This window comes from Piliocolobus tephrosceles, chromosome 6, assembly GCF_002776525.5.
Source record: "Piliocolobus tephrosceles isolate RC106 chromosome 6, ASM277652v3, whole genome shotgun sequence".
Lineage (NCBI taxonomy): Eukaryota > Metazoa > Chordata > Mammalia > Primates > Cercopithecidae > Piliocolobus > Piliocolobus tephrosceles.
Genome location: NC_045439.1, coordinates 38043954 through 38065891, shown reverse-complemented (window position 1 = coordinate 38065891; position 21938 = coordinate 38043954). Strand labels below are relative to the sequence as shown.

The following is a 21938-nucleotide window of genomic DNA, read 5'->3' as shown; positions in this document are numbered from 1 at the left end:
TGTCGGGTGACTGCCTGTTCAGGGAAAGTGGGGAGGGTGAGAGGGATTGAAAAGGCAGAGGGCACATGGACAATAGTTCCTTGCTATATTAGTCTGCTCAGGCTGCATAGAGATACCACAGACTGCATGGCTTAAAGATCAGAAATGTATTTTCTCACAGTTCTGGGGCTGGAAGTCCACGATCCAGGTTCCAGCAGGTTTGATTTCTCTGGAGACCTCTCCCCTTGGCTTGAACGTGGACATCATCTCTCTGTGTCCTCACATGGCTTGTTCTCTGTGTGTGAGCTCCTAGTATCTCATCCACTTCTTATAAAGACACTAGTTCTATTGGATTAGAACCTTATCTTCTTGCTTCTTATTTTCTGTATGTCCATTGTATGTTTTTTGGTTTGAGGTCACCATGAGGCTAAGAACTCGTATTTATGACCTTGTTTAACCTTAATTACATCCTTTTATTTTATTTTCGGTTGCTGACCATGATGTGCAATTCATTACCTTTTTTTTTTTGAGATAAGTCTCACTCTGTTGCCCAGGCTGGAGTGCAGTGGCATTATCTTGACTCACTGTAGTCTTCACCTCCCAGATTCAAGCAATTCTCCTGCCTCAGCCTCCCGAGTAGCTGGGACTACAAGCACGTGCCACCACACCTGGCTAATTTTAGTATTTTTAGTAGAGATGGGGCTTCACCATGTTAGCCAGGCTGGCCTTGAACTCCTGACCACAGGTAATCTGCCCAACTGGGCCTCCCAAAGTGCTGGATTACAGGTGTGAGCCACCATGCCTGGCCATTAATTACCTTCTTTTAAAGGCCCTATCTCTAAATACAATCTCATTGGAGGTTAGCACTTCACATATGAATTTTGAGGGGACACAGCTCAACACCTACCATAACTGTTTTCCTCACAGAACATCCCTTATCCTCTGATCTTGCCCTTCTTATCTGATTGGGAAAAAAGTAGATACTGGCCAAGCAATTCAAGTATGACTGTGCAGTTTGAGAATTGCTAAGCTAGGTAGGGATGGTGCATGAGACAGAATGAAAAGGTGGATGGATGGATGCATGAGTGGATGGTTATTACATGGAAAGACAAATGAATGAATAAATGACTTTGGCAGTGTATTGATGGCACCAGGACAGAAATTACATTCTGTTTCTTTAGGGTTTGTCTCTCTCTTTTTTTTTTTTTTTTAATAGTACAGGGGTTTCAAACTCAAATGTCCACGCTAGACAGGTAAAAAGAGTTGCAAAAAGAGGCCAGGTGCAATAATAGGCAGTTGTAGGGACTGACAGATTAGAGAGAGCGTACCATATTTAAATGGGCAGCAGTTACTGACAAAGACTCCCATTTTGACCAAACTTGAGTCAGGCTCCTCTGAGTCGTCTTTCTGACTAGGCCCTAACCTTGGGCTCTATCCTTGGCTTGCTTAGTCCAGTTTTAGCAAGAATCCTGCTAAGTCAATTGAGTGAAAATTCCCCACCCTTGGTATTTGATCACTCTCGATACCTAATCATATTCCTCAGCCCCCACCTCTAATATCCTATCACCCTTTCCTGCCTTCAGTAAGAATCCTGCCATGTCAGTTTAGCCAGAATCCCCCTAGCCTTGGTGTTTCTTCTTAGTAATTTTTCATCCACTGACATCCACCCTGCTCTTTGGCTATAAATTGCCACTTTTCCTTGTTGTATTTGGGGTTGAGCCCATCTCTCTCTACGGCTGCAAAACGCCATTGCAGTGTTCCTTCTTGAATGAAGTCTTACTTAAAGCCTTTAACAAACTGTCATGAAAAGTTTCTCCTTCACAATCTCAGCTCCAGCCAATTGTTATCTTGTGGGATGCTGGCCTCATGTTGCCAGAATGTCTGATTTTACAAGGGAAGCCAGAAATCTGGGTTTTCAGATAAATTTTTTCTTTATTTTTATTTTTTTTATTTATTCTTCGAGATGGAGTTTTGCTCCTGTTGCCCAAGCCAGAGTGCAATGGCACAATCTCAGCTCACTGTAACCTCCGCCTCCCAGGTTCAAGCGATTCTTCTGCCTCAGTCTCCCAAGTAGCTGGGATTACAGGTGCACGCCACCACGCCCGGCCTTTGTTTTTTTTTTTTTTTTTGTATTAATTTTTTTTTTAAATACATCTTGAAATTCAAAAATTATAAAATAGTCTATAAGTCAAATGAATGCTTTTATAGTCCGAATGCATCCTGGAGGCTGCCAGATTTCCACTCTTGGGAGGCATCTGTAATGTTATCACATGAGGATATAGATGCTTGTGAGTTCGGGCCCATGAGTAGACTGCCTGGGTTCCTGCTGCAATCCACCACTTACTAGCTTTGTGATCTCAGGCAATTATGCACATAATTCTTACAGTTATTGTAAGGTTAAAATTATTCAATGCATGTAAGTACCTAGAACAATGCCTGCTGCCTAGTAAGAAAGCAGAAACTGTGAGCTGGTATTATTAGCTAGTATCATGAAACCTTTTGGTTCCCAATAATACCATTTCTGTAAAATGGGGGAAACCCATTTGCCTTTTTTACCCCCTAAAGGCTTGTTGTGCAAGTAAAAGAAGAACAAGTGTGAAAGAGCTTGAAAAAGTGTACACATTAGTAAGAAATACACCAGGCATTTCTGTGTTCCTATTCCCACAGATGAGGCACAGCCTTTCCCAGTGCAGGGCTGGGACTCTGTAGGAAGAGGAAAATAGCAGTAACTAGAACCAGACCTTTCTTCTTTTCAGGTTCATTTGTTGTTTTGTTGTTCTTAGCATTTGGTGAGTTTTTCTTTTTCTTTCTTTATTCATTATGAAAAATTTCAACATTCAGAAAAGGAAAGAAAATAGTGTAATGAACACCCAAATGCCCGTATCTAGATTTCCTAATTATTAACATTTGGCAGATGTGCTTCACTTGGTGAGTTTTCCTGGCAATTATATGCGAATGGAACATGCAGAGATGTGGTAGGGAAGTGGGGAGAATTGCAGAATAAAGATACAGACTGGGAGGCTGAGAGCCGTAACTGCCTCAGCCACCATTTATTTTTTAAACATGTAAGATCCAATCAAGTGTGGAGGGTTGTGCCTTTTGGATAGGACCCTGGAGAAGGGACTTTTCGGCAGAATGGTTTGTTATGGAGAATACATTGTTACTACCTTAAAGAAAGTAATGTAAATGAGATAACAGAAATGATTTTATTATTTTTAAAGTATCAATTTTTTGCAAAGATGACATATTCATGTATTGCTTATGTCATTGAAAATTAAAAATTTCTAGAGAGACTTTCAATGTGAAAATGTCTCCGCCATGAAGAACTCAGGGGTTGCAACTTGTGGATCTGAGAGAAGTCTGATAAAATCAGTGATTTAAAAAAGATTGGTCACTAAAAATGAAAGGTTTTAAAGGCAGAAACACTCTGATTCAAGGAAAGTATATGCTAATTATAAGTGATTCGTTTCTGGTAGATTACTGAAAAGATTCTCTAAGACATATTGCCCCATTTCTCAACATCAACTATTACCGCATTTAAATGCTAACTCTTCTCTCTGGAAAGGATGTCTTAACAACATGAAAGCAACTAAACTTTGCTTTAAAATTCTATTATTCAGACTCCTCATTAATTTAAGCTGACACTCCTTCTCAATTGGGGCAAATCATCAAAGCTTTATTGTATTGAGAACCTTGAATTCAGCAACAAAGAGCGTGGGGTATGGAGGGAAAACGTTGGGAGGGGAAGGGTGGAGAGCTCCCAAGGCCAAAAGAAGGGAGGGGTAGGGAGGAACACTGCAGGAAGGACAGCAGAGAGAAAGATGGACCATGGAGAGGCCAAGGGGAGAGCAGGGAGTTAGAAAAAGACTGAGATAAGCAATGGGAGGCCTCCTCAGAGGGGCCTTACACTGTCAAACTGCCCCTGGAGCCTCTGTTCATCAACATGGTAGAAGCAAAACCAGCTTACAACTTTGTAGTCACAATTTTTTCTCCAGAGTTAAGAATAAAAAGGGAACTAGGAGATAAGGAAAGGGAAAACATTCCCTTTCTTCCTACATTCGGGTGCCTCTCCAATCTTCTCCCTGTGCCACCTGCCCAGCAGCCAGTCCTGCAAGTAAGCCCACTCCACAGACCCTGAGGCCTGGAGCCCCAACCCTGGTCATGGATTAGTGCCTGGCCAAGTTGCACCCCCACCTCAGGCCCCCAGCAGCGCTCCCTCTCTTCCTTTCTGTTGTGATTGACTCTGAGATACATGATGTGGGATGTACTAGGTGCAATGCATCGTGTTCATTATTGAGGCATAAGGTAAGAAAGGATCTTTTGAAATGTGAGGACATCATCCACAAACTGTCATTGACCATCTACGATTTATAACTAGAATGTAGTAAGATTTGTAAGATGAACTTTAAAGCCTAAAAGAAAACTGAGTTTTTTCAATGTGTAAATTTAGTAAATATTAATTTCAAAAACCAAAGTAGCCCCAGTTGGTCTTTTCTCTGCATCAAAACAATCCTCAAGGATGCATGAAAGCCCCATGGACACTGTGGAGCAGACAGCTCCTAGTGTCCAGAAACCCATCTTAGTCCACGTCGGGGGGCACTGTAAGAATTCAGTCCTCAGCCTACCACCTTCCAGCTCTGGGCCCTCAGAGAACGCCCATAGCCTTCCCGAGTCCCAATTCCCCAGTTTGTAAAATGGGAATAGAAATAATCTGCCTAATTTTCATGCCAGGGGGCCTGTGAAGATGACAGGGTAGATAAATGGATGGTTTTCCAGCCTTCATGGAAGGCCTGAGCCTGAGTTTATGACCTCCTCTCCAGTTTTAAGACATAAATCAGATCATGCCATTCCTCTGCTCAAAACTCTCAAGTAACCCTTTTTCATTCAGACTGAAAGCAGAGTCCTTCCACAGGCTTAGAAAGCCCTACCAATTCCAGCGGCACCTGCTTCCCCGCCTCTCCCGGCTCCTGGCTTGCTCACCTGTTGCAGACACACTGCCTCCTAGCTGACCCCTGTCACAGGCATTCTTTCACCTTAGGGCCTTTGCATTTCTGAACCCTTTGCTGGAACCCTTTTCCCCAGAGTACCATAGCTGACTCCCTCACCTCCTTTCCTCACATAATGGATGGCTCCCTCACCTTTAAATTTTTGCTAAAATACCACCTTCTCTGTGAGACTGACCCACTTAAAATTGCAGCCAGCTCTGCTTACCCCCATCCTGCTCTTCTTATATTTTCCCAAAGCACTTATCTCCATACAAGGTAATAAATAATCAGTAGCTCACAATGTTAACCCTTCGTTCTGTGTCTTCTCTGTTACCATATAAGCCCTGGAGGGCAGGCATCTTTGATTTCTTCATTGAGTTTTTTCTTAAGCACCTAGAGCAGTGTCAGGTATATTAATGACCTGGAATAAATAGGTTGGATCTTTCTTAGGAGTCCAGGATATAACATCAGTAAAAGAAGGGCTGCTACAACTAAAGGGATTTATGAGCTCAAAATCCCTCCTGCTATCTCTCCATGAGCAAGTGCAAAAACTGCTGATATTTGTTCTCATGTGTGAAACCAGTTTTGAAGTTACAAATTGCTACTTGATGTCAGGTCCAAGGGCCTACACAATAGCTTGCACATAGCAGGTGCCCAGTGGTACAGATTATAAGGGGAAGGGAAGTAACATTTGTTGAGCAGCTACCAAATGACAGGCAGTGTCTGTGCCTAGTGAGCTATAGAAGTGATTTCATGAAACCCTTCTACCATTGTCTCTCCAGTACCTCGTACCAAGCCTGGCATGTATTAGGTACTCAGTAAATGCCTGCTTATTTCCCTAACAGCCCTCTGAGGCAGGTGCCGTTATTCCCATCTTGGAAGGGCCCAAGGTTCAGATTTAGGTAGCTTGCTTAATGTCATACAGCTCATGAGTGTCAGAGCCAGGATTTAAATTCTTCTCAGACAAGCTGCAGCCTCTCTGATTCCTTGAGAGAATGTACATTAGACCATCCCTCTGAGCTTCCCTGAAGCAGAGCTATCTCCCAGCAACCCCAGAGATGAGGGGAGGGGTCTCTTTCTCCACCTGGACTCACTTCCTCCCTTTGTGCATTTGGCTCACCTGGAGGGGTCTCCTGCTACCTTTTGATTAATGGGTCTGCCCTTCCCATCTCCCCTGGCTGAATGACCCCAGAGTTACCAGCAGTTCATCTTGAATCATAAATCAAGTTCTCAAAGACATTGCAGCTTTGTGCTCAAAATCTCACTAGAATTCAAATTCTTTGTGAAAGGCATTTGCTTATGAGTAGAATGATGGATTCATCAAGTCTCTCCTTTTAAGAAAAATCTGGATGGTATCTGCTGGTTTCTCCCTGCCCCCTCCAAGAAAAAAACAGCCCTAGTCAGTCAATTTCATGTAGTTAGAATTCCCCCAAAGACCTCATACTCGGCTTCCACCCTGGCCATACTAAAGAACAGCCCTAGTTATGTTGCCATTTTACATAGATAGAAATCATTTGCAACTTGCACATTCGTTGTGCTTCCCATATACCCACGATTAGCTCGGATTTTATTTTTTAGCCATTGCTGAAGTGTCACGCACCAGCTATTTACACTGTATAGGGACAAAACAACCTAAGGTATGTCCCAGACCTATTTTAGAGAAGCCAAGAGGCAGCCTCTGAGTCTCCGGTTCCCAGAACTCTAGCTCTGGGAGAAAGCATCTCCATAAATCTCCCGATGCTTTATGCCAGGTTAGAATTTCTCTTGGGAACTTTTGAGTTTGTGTAAGAGTTGCCTTTAAAGGCAATTGATGAACTATAGATGTCAGGCGGGTTTTCATTTTCTGTGTGTTTTTTATTTCATCTAGAACCAACAGTGGCCTTTAGAATTGGATTCTTTTCAGAGACTCTCTCTATAGGTTTCATGTTCAAAGGCTCCAGGTTAGAGGAGTTCGGGGTTTAGCTGAGTGTCAGAAATGACCAATTCTGACTAGATGCGGTGGCTCACGCCTGTAATCCCAACACTATGGGAAGCCCAGGCAGGTGGATCACTTGAGGTCAGGAGTTCGAGACCAGCCTGGCCAACATGGTGAAACCCCGTCTCTACTAAAAATACACAAAAAAAATTATCTGTGCATGGTGGCACGTGCCTGTATTCCCAGCTACTCGGGAGACTGAGGCAGGAGAATCCCTTGAACCTGGGAAGCAGAGGTTGTAGTGAGCTGAGGTCACACCATTGCACTCCAGCCTGGATGACAGAGTGAGACTCCATCTTAAAAAAAAAAAACAAAACAAAACACAGAAATGACCAGTTTCACCAGTGCTGCTCTATTAGCAAAAGGGTGGGAGTAGTTCTTCAGTTGTATGACTATCCTGTGTACTGGAGGACATTTGTACTTCCAGCCTCATCCAGAAAATGTCAGGAGCACTCCCTGAGGCACTGTAACAGCCAGAGGTGTCTGGGCAATATTCCAAGCATCCCTGGTTGAAAACACCAGCAAGGCTATCTCTGAAAGATGGTGAACTGGGGCAACACCACTAAGTGTCACCATCAGTGAGGGGTCAGTCTAGATGGGCGCGTTCTTCCCACTGTAAGCTGCTTCCTATTCTTGCTGCCTTTGATGATCTTTGTCTGCCTTCAAGTCGGGTTTGTTACAACATTTGTTTTCATCTCTGATTCCTGCCATATAAAAATGGGGGCAATGGGAAGGAGAAAGGAAATACTGAAATTTTCCCTCGGTCTATAGCCTCCCAAGAAGGGTCGTGTTCTCTGGAATGACTTTTAACTCTTTATCCAGTTAATGATTGGGAGAGTTTGCTAGATGTAGGTTCCCAAGCCTGGCAAGCAGAATATGGGGCAAGAGATAGAAACAGGGGCAGAAAAAAAGTGGATCCATCAGGACCCAGACATTGAGGTGCAACCAGTGGGTCTTCTCCACCTCCACAACTCATCAGTTCTGACTTGCTTGTAGATTCCTGAGTACCGCTCATCCACCCTACAAGGCATGGTGAGTTTTCTCTGATCTCTAGAAATGTCAGCATTCTCTGCAAGGTGAATGGCCAGAGTCAGGATCTTCTAGTCGGGCAGGGATGATATAACTCCCTGGGCCCAGGAACCATCCAGAGAGGCTGTCAGATGAATCAGCATCTGTTCATGCCCTGTCTTGCTTCTCTTGGGCATGACTGCCTCGCATGCCAACGCCCAGGCTTACAGGTCAACTATTCCAACCCTGCATCCTGCCCGCCCCACTTGCTGGGGAGTGCTCTCCACAGCTCTCAGTGCATCCTGTTTGTTCAGACCCCTTTGTCTTCCACTGGCGCAATCGAGAGAGAGGATTCCTCCGAGCCCCTTTGCTTTCGGCTTTGAAATCAGATCCTGGCACACCTGATTACACTCAATAGCTGGAAATGGTAAGGATGTCCGATGGCAGAGAGCTCTTGTTTTAAGCTCTGCATGCCAGGAAGGCAGGGGGCTGGGTCTCCTCAGGGCTCCGCTGGAGGGGGCAGGATGCTCTAGCGGAGGAAGCAAACAGTGTTAACTTGAAGGGAAATGCACTTGACAAGGAACTCGGAGCACGGGCAGCCAAGCCGCGTAGAAGCAGTAACTGAGGACACACTGTGGGGCTCAGACCCCTTCCTCTCTGCTCATATGCCCCTAGATGGGAAGCATTCAGTTCCTGCCCAAGGGAACCAGGAGGGCCAAACCTGTCTGTCCTGCTTTTTCTGTAGAAGTGTCAGCTCTGAGGCCTTGACTAGGTGGAATAAATAGTGATTTACCCCCTTAACCACAGTGAAAAACCCATCAAGCATTTGGATATGAAGGGCAGCCCCTGTGTTCTCAAGGGACCCTCAGCCTCAGACACTGCCTCTTTTCAAGCCAAGATGCTGCCCTAACACGCAAGTCCAGTGGCTTTAAGAGTCATTATGAAAATTTCACACAAACCAAAAGGCACAAAGAGCATCCGTGTACCCAAAACCAGCTTAAGAAATGAAATGTTACTGATGCAATTAAAGCCACCTTTGTCCTTTTGGTCCTATCCTTCTATCCTGGCTTCCCCCAGCAGTAACCACCCAGTCATTGACAAGCAGTTTCTCGTATGTTCCGGTGATATGTGCATCCCTCTTTGGAATTACTTAACCTTTTTGAATCTCTGTGTATTCATCGGTAAAAGGGGGCTACTGACAGGATGAAGGAAAATGATTTATGACAAATATTTGGCTGTTGTTCCTATGTTTTGTTTTGTTTTGTTTTGTTTTGTTTTTTGAGACGGAGTCTCGCTCTGTCGCCCAGGCTGGAGTGCAGTGGCCGGATCTCAGCTCACTGCAAGCTCCGCCTCCCGGGTTTACGCCATTCTCCTGCCTCAGCCTCCAGAGTAGCTGGGACTACAGGCGCCCGCCACCTCGCCCGGCTAGTTTTTGTATTTTTTAGTAGAGACGGGGTTTCACCGTGTTAGCCAGGATGGTCTCGATCTCCTGACCTCGTGATCCGCCTGTCTCGGCCTCCCAAAGTGCTGGGATTACAGGCTTGAGCCACCGCGCCTGGCCTGGCTGTTGTTCCTATGAAAAGGAAAAAGTCAGCAGAAGAAAATGGGCCACATGTAAGACCCTTTCCAACCTGGCCCCAACTTGCCCCGACAGCCTCCTCTCCTCTTGTAGCGATGTTCCCTCCTCTCCTCTCTGCAGCAGTGTTCCCCAGATATGCCACCTGTGTCCATGCTTCTGGGCCAATGTGGATGAGGTGCTTACTTGCCTGCAATGCTGGTATCCTGTCACCATCTTCCTTTAACACTGGACTCCACTGTCCCCAACTCTGACAGGACCCAGAGGCAATGACTCCTTGGTGCTCCCATGGCCTGATACCTCTGTCTGAGCACTTGCCGTATGGCTGTGATGTTCCTGGTGTGTCTGCCTGGCTTTTTCACTGAGATGCTTATGCAGCAAGGCAGGGACGGGGTCTTCTCCAGCCAGTGGCCTGGCCCATTGCCTTCTGGCACATGGCAGGACCATTTGCAGTGAGTGAATGAATTCCATTAAGAACATTCGTGAGTCACAGGAGGAGGTCAAAATATCAACATTAACAGGAGCTTGGAAGAAGTTGATTTCCACCCTCATGAATGACTTCAAGGGTTTAGGTGCATGAGTGAATGACAGTTCCATCAACAGACTACAACTTTCTGCCCTGGTTAACGCAGGGTATCTACATGTCCCCAGTTCTCCCTAGGGGCAGTTTTCTCTTTGAAGTTCCAAATCTTCTCTGTTCTGGAAGCACAAAACTACAGGTTCTCTCTCAACTCTTCAAATGAGGTTGGAACAAGTAGAATGGGGACATGAACTTTTTTCCCCATAACTTCAATAAACAACAGTTTTAGCCCAGTAGGTTTTATGCAAACCTTCCATCTTTTTCTAGGTATCTTGACACTTGTATTCTTTTTCTTCTTGCAGCCTGTGGAAATTCCTAGAGACAGAGAAATGTGCAAACCTGTTCATCTTGCCGAGAAAAATCCACTTTACCACCACAGAAACAAAATATTGAGAAAGAGTCTTGTGGTGAGACACCCATTGTTCTCTGGTAAAACATTTGGTTGCTACTGTGTAGACTCAGCTTTAGTCATGGAATTCTAGAGGATGTGTCTCAGAAGTGATCAAGAACAAGCCCGACAGTAATCTGCACCACAAGCTGATTTGATACCATGGCACTGACAATGGGCACACAGGTCTACCAGGAAGGGAACGGGAAATGGGAACGAGAGCAGGGGTTGGGTTGTGTTTGTGGAACACACAGGTATTTTTTTTTTAACTTTGTCTTTCTAAAACATTTCATTTTTATGGAGGTGAAATTTATATAAGATGAAATTAACGGTTTTAAAGTAAACAGTTCCGTGGCAACTAGATATGATGTGCAACCAGCATCATCTAATTCCAAATGTTTTCATCACCCCAAAAGCAAGACCCATAACTGCTATGTAAGCGTTCCCATCTCCCTTCCTCCCAGCTCCTGGAAACCCACCAACCTACTATGTCGCTATGGATTTACCTATTCTGGATATTTCATATCAATGGAATCATATAGTATGTGACCTTTTGTGTCTGTCTTCTTTCACTAGTGTGTTTTCAAGCTTCTTCCATGGTGTAGCATGCATCAGTACTTCATTCATTTTTATGGCTGAATAATACTCCATTGTCAGGATATACTGCATTTTGCTGATTCATTCATCCATCAGTGGTCATTTGGGCTGGTTCCACCCTTCAACTATTGTGAATATTGTGCTGCTATGAACTTGCATACACATGTATTTATTTGAATACCTATTTTCAATTTTTTTAAGTTATGTACCTAAGAGTGGATTTACTAGTCATATGGTGATTCTATGTTTAACTTTTTGAAGAACTGCAATTCTGTTCTCCACATGGCCGAGCCATTTTGTATTTCCATCAGCAATATAGGAGCACAGGTCAAATTTTTTGGGAGTCACATTTTAAAGTGGCACAAGACCCTTCTAGAGGGCTCTGTTCCATGCACACAAAACTCGTAGTCTCCACTTGAAGACACAAATTTTACACAAACATGCAGGCAGAGAAAGGAGAGAAAGTGGACCCTCAGCAGACAAGCTGAAAGATCGTTCAGAGAAGCAATGGGCTTCACCCATCATCTTGCTGCACTTTCCATAGCTAAGCAAGGGGCAGACTGGAGATTCCACTGGCTACTTTGTCTTATTTTCACTTCTTTCCAGTTTGTCCCCACTACTCTACCCTTTCCACAGGACTGTAGGGCTATGGTGACTTTCCTGCACCTAGCCAGGTTCCAGTGGTGGGGGACTTTGTGATTATATGATCTAGTGTTCAGAGCTCCCAGATTTGTGCAGACTGAAGTCTACACATGCTACTTGTCAACATCTGTGAGCCAGAAATAGGAGGAACACCTTTAAAAAGAAACCTACAAACACAAAGTGATTCATAGACGCTGTTGAAGGGCAAAGCAGGGCCACCACCAGAGCCCCATGCAATTAGACTCATCAGAGGGAAAGGGCATAACGCTGGCTTTCTTCTTAAAGCCACCTGGAAGGAGCTGAGACCTGTACTAAATTTATATACAAGTATTATTTGATTGGAAGAACAAAAAACACATTATATTATGATCTGTCTTCCCTTGCAGTCTGGTAGCTTAACTGTCAGCAAATTTTGGAGGAAAGGCCTTCCTGAAAAGGGACTGGGAACCCCTGGGCAATGTCTTTCCTATGAGACATGGATGTTTATGGTTGAATAAGGGGCTGAAGGAGGAAATAGACAACAGGGGTCAGAGAGCGAGGCCAGAGGAGGCCTTTGAGAAAAGAGAGGAGTTATGCCCCCTTTTCAGTGAGTGTGGGGCCTCTGGAGGTTGGCAAGAAGAGGAGAAGGTGAAGGTTTTGAGCACTGAGAGAATGATGTTTCTGGTGGGCTTTGCCAGAAGGGGGCTTATCACACGTGAGTTTTTGCACTCATAAGCCTAAGGGGCATAATAGGGGTTTTTGTTTGTTTGTTTGTTTGTTTGTTTGTTTGTTTGTTTGACACAGAGCCTTGGTCTGTCACCCGGGCTGGAGTGCAGTGGCACGATCTTGGCTCACTGCAAGCTCCGCCTCCTGGGTTCATGCCATTCTCCTGCCTCAGCCTCCTGAGTAGCTGGGACTACAGGCGCCCGCCACCACACCTGGCTAATTTTTTGTATTTTTAGTAGAGACGGGGTTTCACCGTGTTAGCCAGGATAGTCTCGATCTCCTGACCTCGTGATCCACCCGCCTCGGCCTCCTGAGTAGCTGGGATTACAGGCTTGAGCCACCGCGCCCGGCCCACAGTGGGTTTTGAAATCCCAACATATCCAACGAAGAACAGGAAGCCCTGGGACTCAGCACAGACTTGAGTCCCCCATTGGATGCAGTAGGTACCTGTTTCTCACTAAGTGGAAAGAACTTGTTTTCACTCCCTGCCAATGAGTAAAGAATGAAGAGCTAGATTTTTCCTTGAAGGTGGTGGATCATGACCCCTCCTTGAGGCTACGCAGAGAAGCAGTGATGTTACCATGGAGAGGAGTGAGCCCCTCACCCACCCCAGGTGAGAGGTCTTATCCTGACTTTTTAGTCATAATCCAATGAGATATTTTGCAGGGTTAGTGGATGCAGTAGGTTAAATGGTGGCTCAAAAAAAGATACGTCCATGTCCCTACCCCCAGAACATGTAAATATGGCCTGATTTGTACAAAGGGTCTTTGCAGAGGTAATTAAGGATGTTGCGATGAGATCATCCTGGACTACCTAGGTGGGTCCTAAATCTAATAACAAGGGTCCCGATAAGAGACACAGAGGGGGAAAGTCACAAAGAGGAGGAGGCAGTGTGACCATGGAGGCAGAGACTGGAGTTAAGCAGCCCCAAGCCAAGGAACACCTGGAGCCACTGGAAGCTGGAAGAGGCGAGGAACAGGTCTCCCTGAGAGCCTTCAGAGGGAGCCTGGCCCTGCAGACACCTTGATGCGGGGCTTCTGGCTGCCAGGACTGTAGAGAGTACATTTCTGTGGTTTTAGGCCACTCTGTTCGTGACACTTTGTTGCTGCAGCCCTAGAAAACTAATGCAGTGGGGTTGCCCAGAGAGACGAAATGACTGGAGAGAGAGAGAGAGAATCTGGTTGTCTAGAAAACTGAGTTCAGCCCCCAGACTTGCTGCTGGGGTCTGAGGTGAACTTTCCTAAACATTGTGCTGTGGAGTCTCTTTCCTCTTACGTTGACTTCTCATGGCAGAGATCGGGGCTCATGGTTCACCTGAGGACACTGGTAAGGACCGGGGAGGTTTTATCAGATCCTCACATCTATTTGAAATAGTGGCAATAATAATGACCGCACTCTACAGAATGCTTAACATGTGCTAGGTAGGTCACATACATTATCTCATTTAATCCTCAAAACAATCCTATATGGTTGCTATTCTCATCCCTATCTTACAGATGAGGAAACTGAGGCTCTGGGAGGTCATGTAATCTGCTCAAGGTCATTTAGCAAATGCTGGTGGAGCTAGACCTTGACCCCAGGTTTGCCTGTGCTTGAGCCACAGCATTACAAAAGGCTCAAGCCCCACAGAGATAGTCGGGCGCATCCTGTAGCACCCAGCTGTCGGATGAGAAAGGATGTATTTATTTATGTATGTATTTTAATAGCAGCACTGGCATTAGAGTTTCTTTGTCAGTGAGGGTTGGAGTGATGGGTTGGTTGAGATGAAGGTTGCTGAGATGACCTGGTGGGTCCTGCTACCAGCAGATGGATGTCAAAACATTTGCATTGAGGGGGAGATAAAGTCAAAACTGGGACGAATCAACTTTCTCTCAGCTCCAGGGCTCTGAGGTCCTTTCTTGGCTCTCAGCCCTGTCGGGAAAAGAGAAGAACCCACTGCCACATGGTCTCTCTGGTGTGAGAAGCTGACAGTCCACTGCTGAGCTTTCCCTGCTTTGCCACAAACAGAGGGCACCTCCCCACACAACTTCCTCTCCTGCTGGAATGGGAAGAGAGGACACTGGCTATTAAGAAAAGCTCTGATGAGCTCCTGTCCTGGGGCAAACTCTGTTTCTGGAGTCCCCTCTTATAGGGCTAAACCCAGGTGGGCTGTGACTGTTGGGGGTCCCCGTGCCTCTCACAGTCATGTTTTCAGGGTTTTGGGAGATCTGGGTTGGTTTTCCTCTTGCCATGGTTCATGCTGGGGTGTGGCCAACATGGCAGCGTCTCCCCTGCCCTCCCAGATTTCAGGTTGGAGGGAGTTCAGTTTCAGAGAGACAATCCACAGGCCTGCAGATTTCCTCCCATGCAGACCTCAGTGCAAGATAAAGTCAGGCAAGGCTGTGCCACAGCACAACAGCATAATAAATCCCCCTCTGGCCTCCTCCCAGACTTATTGTTCTATTGCAGTTGTTTTGAGTATGATCAAAAGGAAGGAAGAGACTGTGCTATCAGACTGAGGAAGAAGGATGCTCTCCTGACCGCTCCTGTTGCCCTTGGCCACCCTTATTTTAAATATGAGGAAACCAAAGGGCAACGTGCAGCCTAACCCCATCCGCATCATGAGGAGCGACGAGCTGCAGCCCAGGCCCCATGGACCTTTGGTGAGGCAGCAACCCCTGTGCAAACTCACCGACAGCTACCTTGAATGTCCAGCCCTGTCCTTTTACACACCATGGGGGGCTGGAAGGCCCAAGCACAAGGTCAGCGACACTTTGGGGCCGGAGCCGGAAGTAGGCCCTGGAGCAGCTTAGGTAGCTGTTGTTAACCCTTTGGACTGAGAACTAAGGCTGTAAGGCCACAACTGTTGGAAATAATGGGCCAGAACAGGAACTCCCCAAGCTCAGCTGGCCCGGTACCCACTTCTCCAGATAGTGAATGGCTCAAGTTCTTTGGAAATGTTGTCAATGTCAGGGCTTTGGCCTTGCCTATGTCCAGCCCAGGTTCGGGCACAGGCATGGGGTGGGGTGTGACATCGGCCACCACCGCTGGATTCCTGCAAGGAACTAGAGCAGAAAGCAGCGACTTGCCTTAGGCTTCAAAGGTAGAAAAGGCGGGGCTGAGTGTTCCTCTTCACAGACTTGTAGGCTCACACAGTCCTCTGCCCTCACGGAGGGACATCTGCCCTGCCCAACGCCCAGATGCTGATTCGCCAGGTGCCTAGCTGCCGCAGCCTGGTCACCTTTGTCTGGGCTGGAAGGCCACGTCTGAGCCATCAAAGGAGCCTCAATGGGAGAGGACGTCAATGTGCTTCCTCAACCAGAAAGGTGGTTTGAGTTTGGCCAAAGCAGCCCAACCAAATAAGTAAAAAGCCTGTCAATGGAAAGATGGGGGCTGGTGGGAGATCACACGACAACAAAACGAGAACCATTATCAGTCTCATCCCAGCCTGAAGGAGGGAGAGCCTTTGAAGCCACAGACAGGCTGAACAGAACTTTCCACCTGAGAGACGCTGGAGATGGGAGGTCAGGCTGCACTCAGCCCCCACGAAAACTGATCAAAGCCTGCTGCAGAAGGGAGGGGGCGCACAGCTGCAGCTCTGACTCCCCCCACGGGCCGCCCGGGACTTTCTGAAGGCAATGGGGCTGCCTTTGCAGGGGCCTGTGGGAAAACCCAACACAGATGCACATTGCAGCCAAACCCCTGAGCACTGCTGGGAGAGGGAAAAATAAACCCCTCAATAGTCCTGAAAAGAAAAGGGAGGGAATCAAAGCACACAAAAAATGCAAAGACCACCCACCTGATGAGCGCCTACCTTTCGGAAACAAATAACTCCTGGCTTCCAAGGCGCACTTCTAAAGAACAGACGGACTGAACACTCTGCCTCAAAGCTGTGTGCACCAGGGGATTTGTGGGAAGCCATGGCCCCTTCTAAGCATTGGAAGCTTAATTTAAAGTGTCTTGGCCTCTGCGGTGCCTATTCAAGGGCTCCCTTGCATCCGCTCTCCTCCCTGGGAACCCAGGAGACCAGAATCCTCATTTAGAAAAGGACAGGATCCTGTGTGAACTCCTTTATCGTGGTTCTCTCAGACAGGACAGCCATATCTGCCAGGGAACATTCTAGGGGGCATCTTTCAGGCTAGATCCAGGGTGATATGGGCCCCTGCGAGGACACCTTGGAAGGCTGTGTTGGTTCTGCCTGGACTGGTCCCTCTGGGACAACCTCAGCCTACCCTGCCTGGCCTCACCGCTCCTCCCTCTGGCCTGAAGCCTCCTTTGGAGGACTGACACTTCATGGAGACTGCAGTTTGATCTTTTCTGAAGTGGAGACAACAAAGCAAAGCCACTTCCACTGCGTGCTCTCTCAAAAGAATAGGAAAGCTCTTCTCTCCTCCTTGGGAATGGGTTTGAAGGGAGGGTAGAGTGTGGAATGATGGGAGGCTGTGGAGGTATTTTGGTGGAGGAGGGTGTGTATGGAGGAAATGAGCCGCCCAGGAGCACAGGGGAAATTGACATGAGAACATTTCAGAAGCACTGGTTTAACCGGCTGACATTCTTTCCAAAATGGATGGACAAGCCTTTAGGAGTAGACAGAGGGCCTCAGGGAGGAGAAACAGAGCTGAGGAAGAGGCATCTCCCTTCCCCCTCCTCCGGAGGCTGATGCTAGAGAGAAGGCGGCAAGGCCTCACCGAGCGCCTGCCCACCACTCACTTGATTTCTATCTTTTTATTACCTTACCCTGGGAGATAAATGGGGTTATCTCCATTTTGCAGGTGACAAACAGAGATTCAGAGTGGTGAGGAGAGGCTCTCCAAGGACCCCTATGGAAGTGTCAGCTGGAATTCAACCCTCAGGCAGCCTGGCCCCAAAGTTCACAACCTTTCCTACTCATTTCAGCCCTGCCTGCCTCTCAGGGCTAAGAAGATGTGAGTAGATGTTCCATAAGTATTTATTAAATTGAACTGAACTCAGCAGCTGAACACACACAGGCCTCTTCCACCCTGACCAAGAGGATTCCTTTGAGGGTCTGGGGTATGGAAAGAAATTCTCTGAGGCACTAAATAAAATCCTGCTCTGAGGTACAAGGAGGACTTTTTTGAAATTAATAGCTAATAAAGTTTATTCAGACCCCAAAAGGAAAAACGGAAAGGAATTGGAACCATTTTAAAAACAGAGTCGGTAGATAATAAAACTTCACGGTGGTGTTGTTGTCTTTCATCAAGAAGCACAAAGTGCTCATAGGCTTTAATTACATCTTCATCCCTACGGCCCCTTCTGAAGTTGGTAGATGCACGTTAATAGTACCTTTCATTTTACGCATGGACACATTCCGGACCAGAAGCTTTAGCAATTCTCCCCAAGGCAAGCAGAGTACAGAGCTGGATCGGGGCGCAATGACTCTCCACACCGGCATTCCATGCCACCTCCAGTTGTGTTTCCTCACTCCGCAGCTGAAACCAAGGACTTCATTGACATATTTAGGGATCTGAAGGTCTAGGAAAGAAGGTGGGCAGAACCAAGGAATTAGGCCTCCACTTTGGCCTGCACACCATATAAATCCCCTCTTTGTTCACCCATGTGTACATTCTTTAACGTAGGCATGTGTTCATTTGTGTACATCAATGAGTTTGCTCACAGTCACAAGGGTGCCGAAGCCTGAGCTGGACCACTCACTTTAGGTAATGCCACAGCAGACAGTCAGTGCCTCTGATCATGAAGACTGGAGAAAGGTGTCTGGGCTGGTCCCGTCCTTGACGCTCGGGAGGGAAACTCTCCCAGTGGACCCTGGGGTTGGGATGTAGAGGCTAAGACAGCTAGAGATGGGAAAGGGAACTTAAATTGCAAGGGAGTAATCCTTTTTTTTTTTTTTTTTTGCTAGTTCATTTTCAATCATTCATTTCCTGGCTTAAAAAGTAATTAATAGTAGTAATCACATATGGCTTTTTAATGGCTCTCCATTGCCAAATACTATTTAAGCACAAATTTCTTCACTAGACACTGGAGCCCAGTGTCCACACTTGATGGTGTGGCTCCATCTGGGACCCCAGTCTCATTTCTTGTTCTTAATTTCTGCACAGTTATTCCTAATTTGTGAACTGCAGACCAGCAAAAGTCCAGGGCATTTCAGCAAGGGGTCCATAACTCTTAATACCACACCAAACATGGGCAGCAGCTGAAATCCATAATATGTAAAACTCAGGCAAATTTGAAAGGCTGTCAAATTCCTAGCAGCTCTTTGTCATTACGTGTTGTTTTCTTGGGTACAAAGTTTAACAACTGCTACAAGAAGGGGCCTGCATTGTGATAATGGTTTTCAACCTGGGATCCAAGGAACCCTTCAGAGATACCCTGAAGTATAGATGGGGAAGCACAAGGATGGAGCAGGAGCAGATGGAGATATCCCATCCCCACACACACACAGCTAACTCATCTGTGTAACCAGAGAGAGACTATTCTGATCCATTTTGTACACTGGGCTTTCTAGTAAGATTTTATTTGAAAAAAGGACTCTGCCACAGAGGTGAGTGGGGTAGAGTTTGCAAGCAATGGCTACAGACAAAGTACATGTATTTCTAGCCAGTCCCTTGCACAGTTCAGTGGGGCACAGTGAGAAATCTGTCAGTCGCCCTTCTGTCCAGATCCACACAGTAAGAACTCTGGGTTTGTTAGTGTCTTAGATGCATGAAGTCCCATGTGACTCTTAGAAATAGCAAATGAGCTTGTAGATTAGCCAATCTTTTTTTTTTTTTTTTTTCCTGAGATGGAGTCTCAGTCTGGAGGGCAGTGGCATGAACTCAGCTCTCTGCAACATCTACCGCCCTGGTTCAAGCAATTCCCCTGCCTCAGCCTCCCTAGTAGCTGGGATTATAGGCACGCACCACCATGCCTGGCTAATTTTTTTGTGTTTTTAATAGAGATGGGGTTTCACCATGTTGGCCAGACTGGTGTCGGACTCCCAACCTCAGGAGATCCGCCCGCCTCAGTCTCCCAAAGTGCTGGGATTACAGGCGTGAGCCACTGCGCCCAGCCAGATTAACCAATCTTATTGTCAATGCAAAGACAGTATCCACTTTGCATATGTACTGCTGAGGGAATCATTAGAACATTCACTGCTGCTGAGGGTCAGGTGGGGAATTCTTTCTATACCAGCTTTTCTTGTGGGCCAAAATTCCTAGAGGAATAGTGACCACTTGGGGTCCATTTTTATCTCCTTCTGTTTCTACCTAAATTTGTCTTTGCTTATGTGGCTGGGGCCTGCCACTCAGGCTTTCACGACACAGTGTGCCCCCAGGCAGCCCGGGCCTAGAACAATTGTAGTAGTAAGAGGTGACAAAGCAGGACCTTGAGACAGAACTTCCAGAAATTCTTTGGCTGAGCCTCCGTCCTCCCAGCCAGGTTTCAGACAGGGCGACACATAAAGAAATCTCCGAACAATCCAGAGCAGTGCACGTTAGCGAGTGAAGCTCAGGCAGGAGATGGGAAGGAATGCCTTTGTCTCTGCTTTCCACCCTGCCACCCATAGCTCATTCTCAAAAGCCACCTCCCCAACACTCAGGCTTGGGGTAAATGCTACAAAACAGGGTGGAAACCTCTCATGACCTCCTCTCTGTTGCATGAACGCCTGTTAAAGGCGAAGGAAAACAATGTGACAGACCCAGGCATGTGACAGCTGTGCTGGGGCCAGCTGGGATGTGGCTGTGTGTGCGCGTGCATGTGTGCGTGCACGCCGGTGCACACGTGGGGATATAAACATCCTTGGCTCCCCAGCTCCTGTGTGCTGGATTGTGCTGAGTGGGCACAAAGTTCTGCGTGTGTCCAAGGCGGGGAGGGGCAGCACCAGCACGCCTAGGCACTCTCGTTTATATATGGAAAGGCAGGTGGGGAGACAAAGGAGAAGGTTTGGGAATAGCTGTGTGCCCGTGTATGTATGGGCAAATCTCACTGTTGATGTGTCTTGGGGGAAATTGAGGGAAATTTTGTGCTTGGGTATGTGTGCACGCATGACAGGTGCCCACACTCAAGTGTGCAGAGGGGGAAGCTGAAAGAAAGTTTCGAGATTCTGTGAACATTCTCAGTTAGAAAAAAATCTGGCAACTCCCCATACCACAGGTGGGTACACAGTCAATGCTTGTGAAGTTCATTTCCTGTCCTAGTTACCAGCCCTTGTTTATACAGGACACAAGATGTGATCGGTAGCAAAAGCTCTAGGTCTCCGGGGTGAGTTGAGGGAGAGTGTGTAGGTGGAGAGGGTGGGGAGGGAGTGTGGGCATCACTGCCCAGGTCCCCTTGAAGTACAAATGAAATCAATTTTCAACACTAATCCATAATTCCACCCATATATGTTCAGAGGGGAGAGAAAGCAGAGTTCTAATTTTAGAATGACACCCTCCTTCAGTTGCTCCAGTGCTGTTTTAGCACCCAGTCTGCTCGGGCCGGTGGCAGCTCCTCGTGTGTTTATGGGTTTGAAATGCATCTGGCTTGTTCTGCTTTGAGCTTTAGTTTGTGATCCCAGCCCCAGGAAGTGTTTATGAGCTTTTTCACTTTGCTTTATTCTGGCTCGGCTTTGTTTGGTAGCACAGAAGGGTAGAGTTTGACATAAATACTGTGTTCTTTGTGTGACGGCTTCAGATTGCAGAGGGTCCTGGGACTGGCATTCCATAGGAAAGCTGAGGAGTTTGACCCACCCCATGATCACACACCTGTAAGCAAACATTCTGCACACCTCGATATGGGAAGACACTGAACTCTGTAAACAAACTCCTGGGCATGTGACCTCCTCAGAATCTACTTGCCAGTTCGTTCATCCAAATGGTGACCAGCTCACAATAGACACTCAGTGACTGCTAATTAACTCAGTGACTGCTAATTAACCATGGAATATTCCATTCCACTGCATTACCAAAGTGCCAGCGTCACTCCTCAGCATGGCTCAGGACCTTGTCCAATCAGCTGTCCTGAACACCTACTTCGGTCCATGGTTCACATTCGTGTCACAGTCCTGAGCCCCTGCTCTTCCGCCAGTCTCGACCCAAGGAAGCAGTGGCAGAAATCTCCTGGCTGTGGGGTTCCATGGAGCAGAGAGCCTGAACCCACCTGGAAACCAAGTCTAGACAAAATAGAGCTTTGAGGTTTACACCCACAACCTTTGTGCCGTCAGAAGCAGAGGGTGCCAGGGGATCCACTGGAGGCTCCCTGGGAAGCAGAAGCCAGAGGTGCTGTGCTATTTCTCCATCTGGCCAAGGGCTTAACCCTACTGAAGACTATTTCTGAGTGGAGTCCCCATGATGAGGGGACCCAAAGATGCTAATGGGGTTGTTTCCCAGGCTTTGTTCTGGTCCAGTGCAGGGCTCCAGTTGTTGATGGTGATGGAAGTTTGCTTTATACTTGGTCTGCTCGGTTGGAGTTCTCTGCCACCCTCTGGCAATTCACAACCTCTAGTCACTTGGAGACCTCTGAACACTAGCAGGACTCTAAAGACTCAGACCCATGGCTCCTCGGTGAATTCTGAAACTGCTTTGAGGTGC

The 21938-nt window shown here is 46.9% G+C and overlaps 1 protein-coding gene across 5 annotated transcripts in view; it reads left to right on the top strand.

Moving 5' to 3' along the window:
* Positions 1 to 21938, top strand: part of RAD51B (RAD51 paralog B) — a 776005-nt gene that overhangs the window by 646369 nt on the left and 107698 nt on the right. Inside the window, exon 13 of one of the 5 annotated variants that reach the window (XM_023182506.1) lies at positions 10406 to 11147. The exons of 3 other annotated variants lie outside the window; for them this stretch is intronic. In XM_023182506.1, the coding sequence (XP_023038274.1) occupies positions 10406 to 10422 (17 nt within the window). In that variant the 3' untranslated portion in view covers positions 10423 to 11147. Of the gene's footprint in view, positions 1 to 10405; positions 11148 to 21938 lie in introns of those variants that run through there. One more of the 5 variants, XM_023182524.2, reaches the window with a different exon arrangement.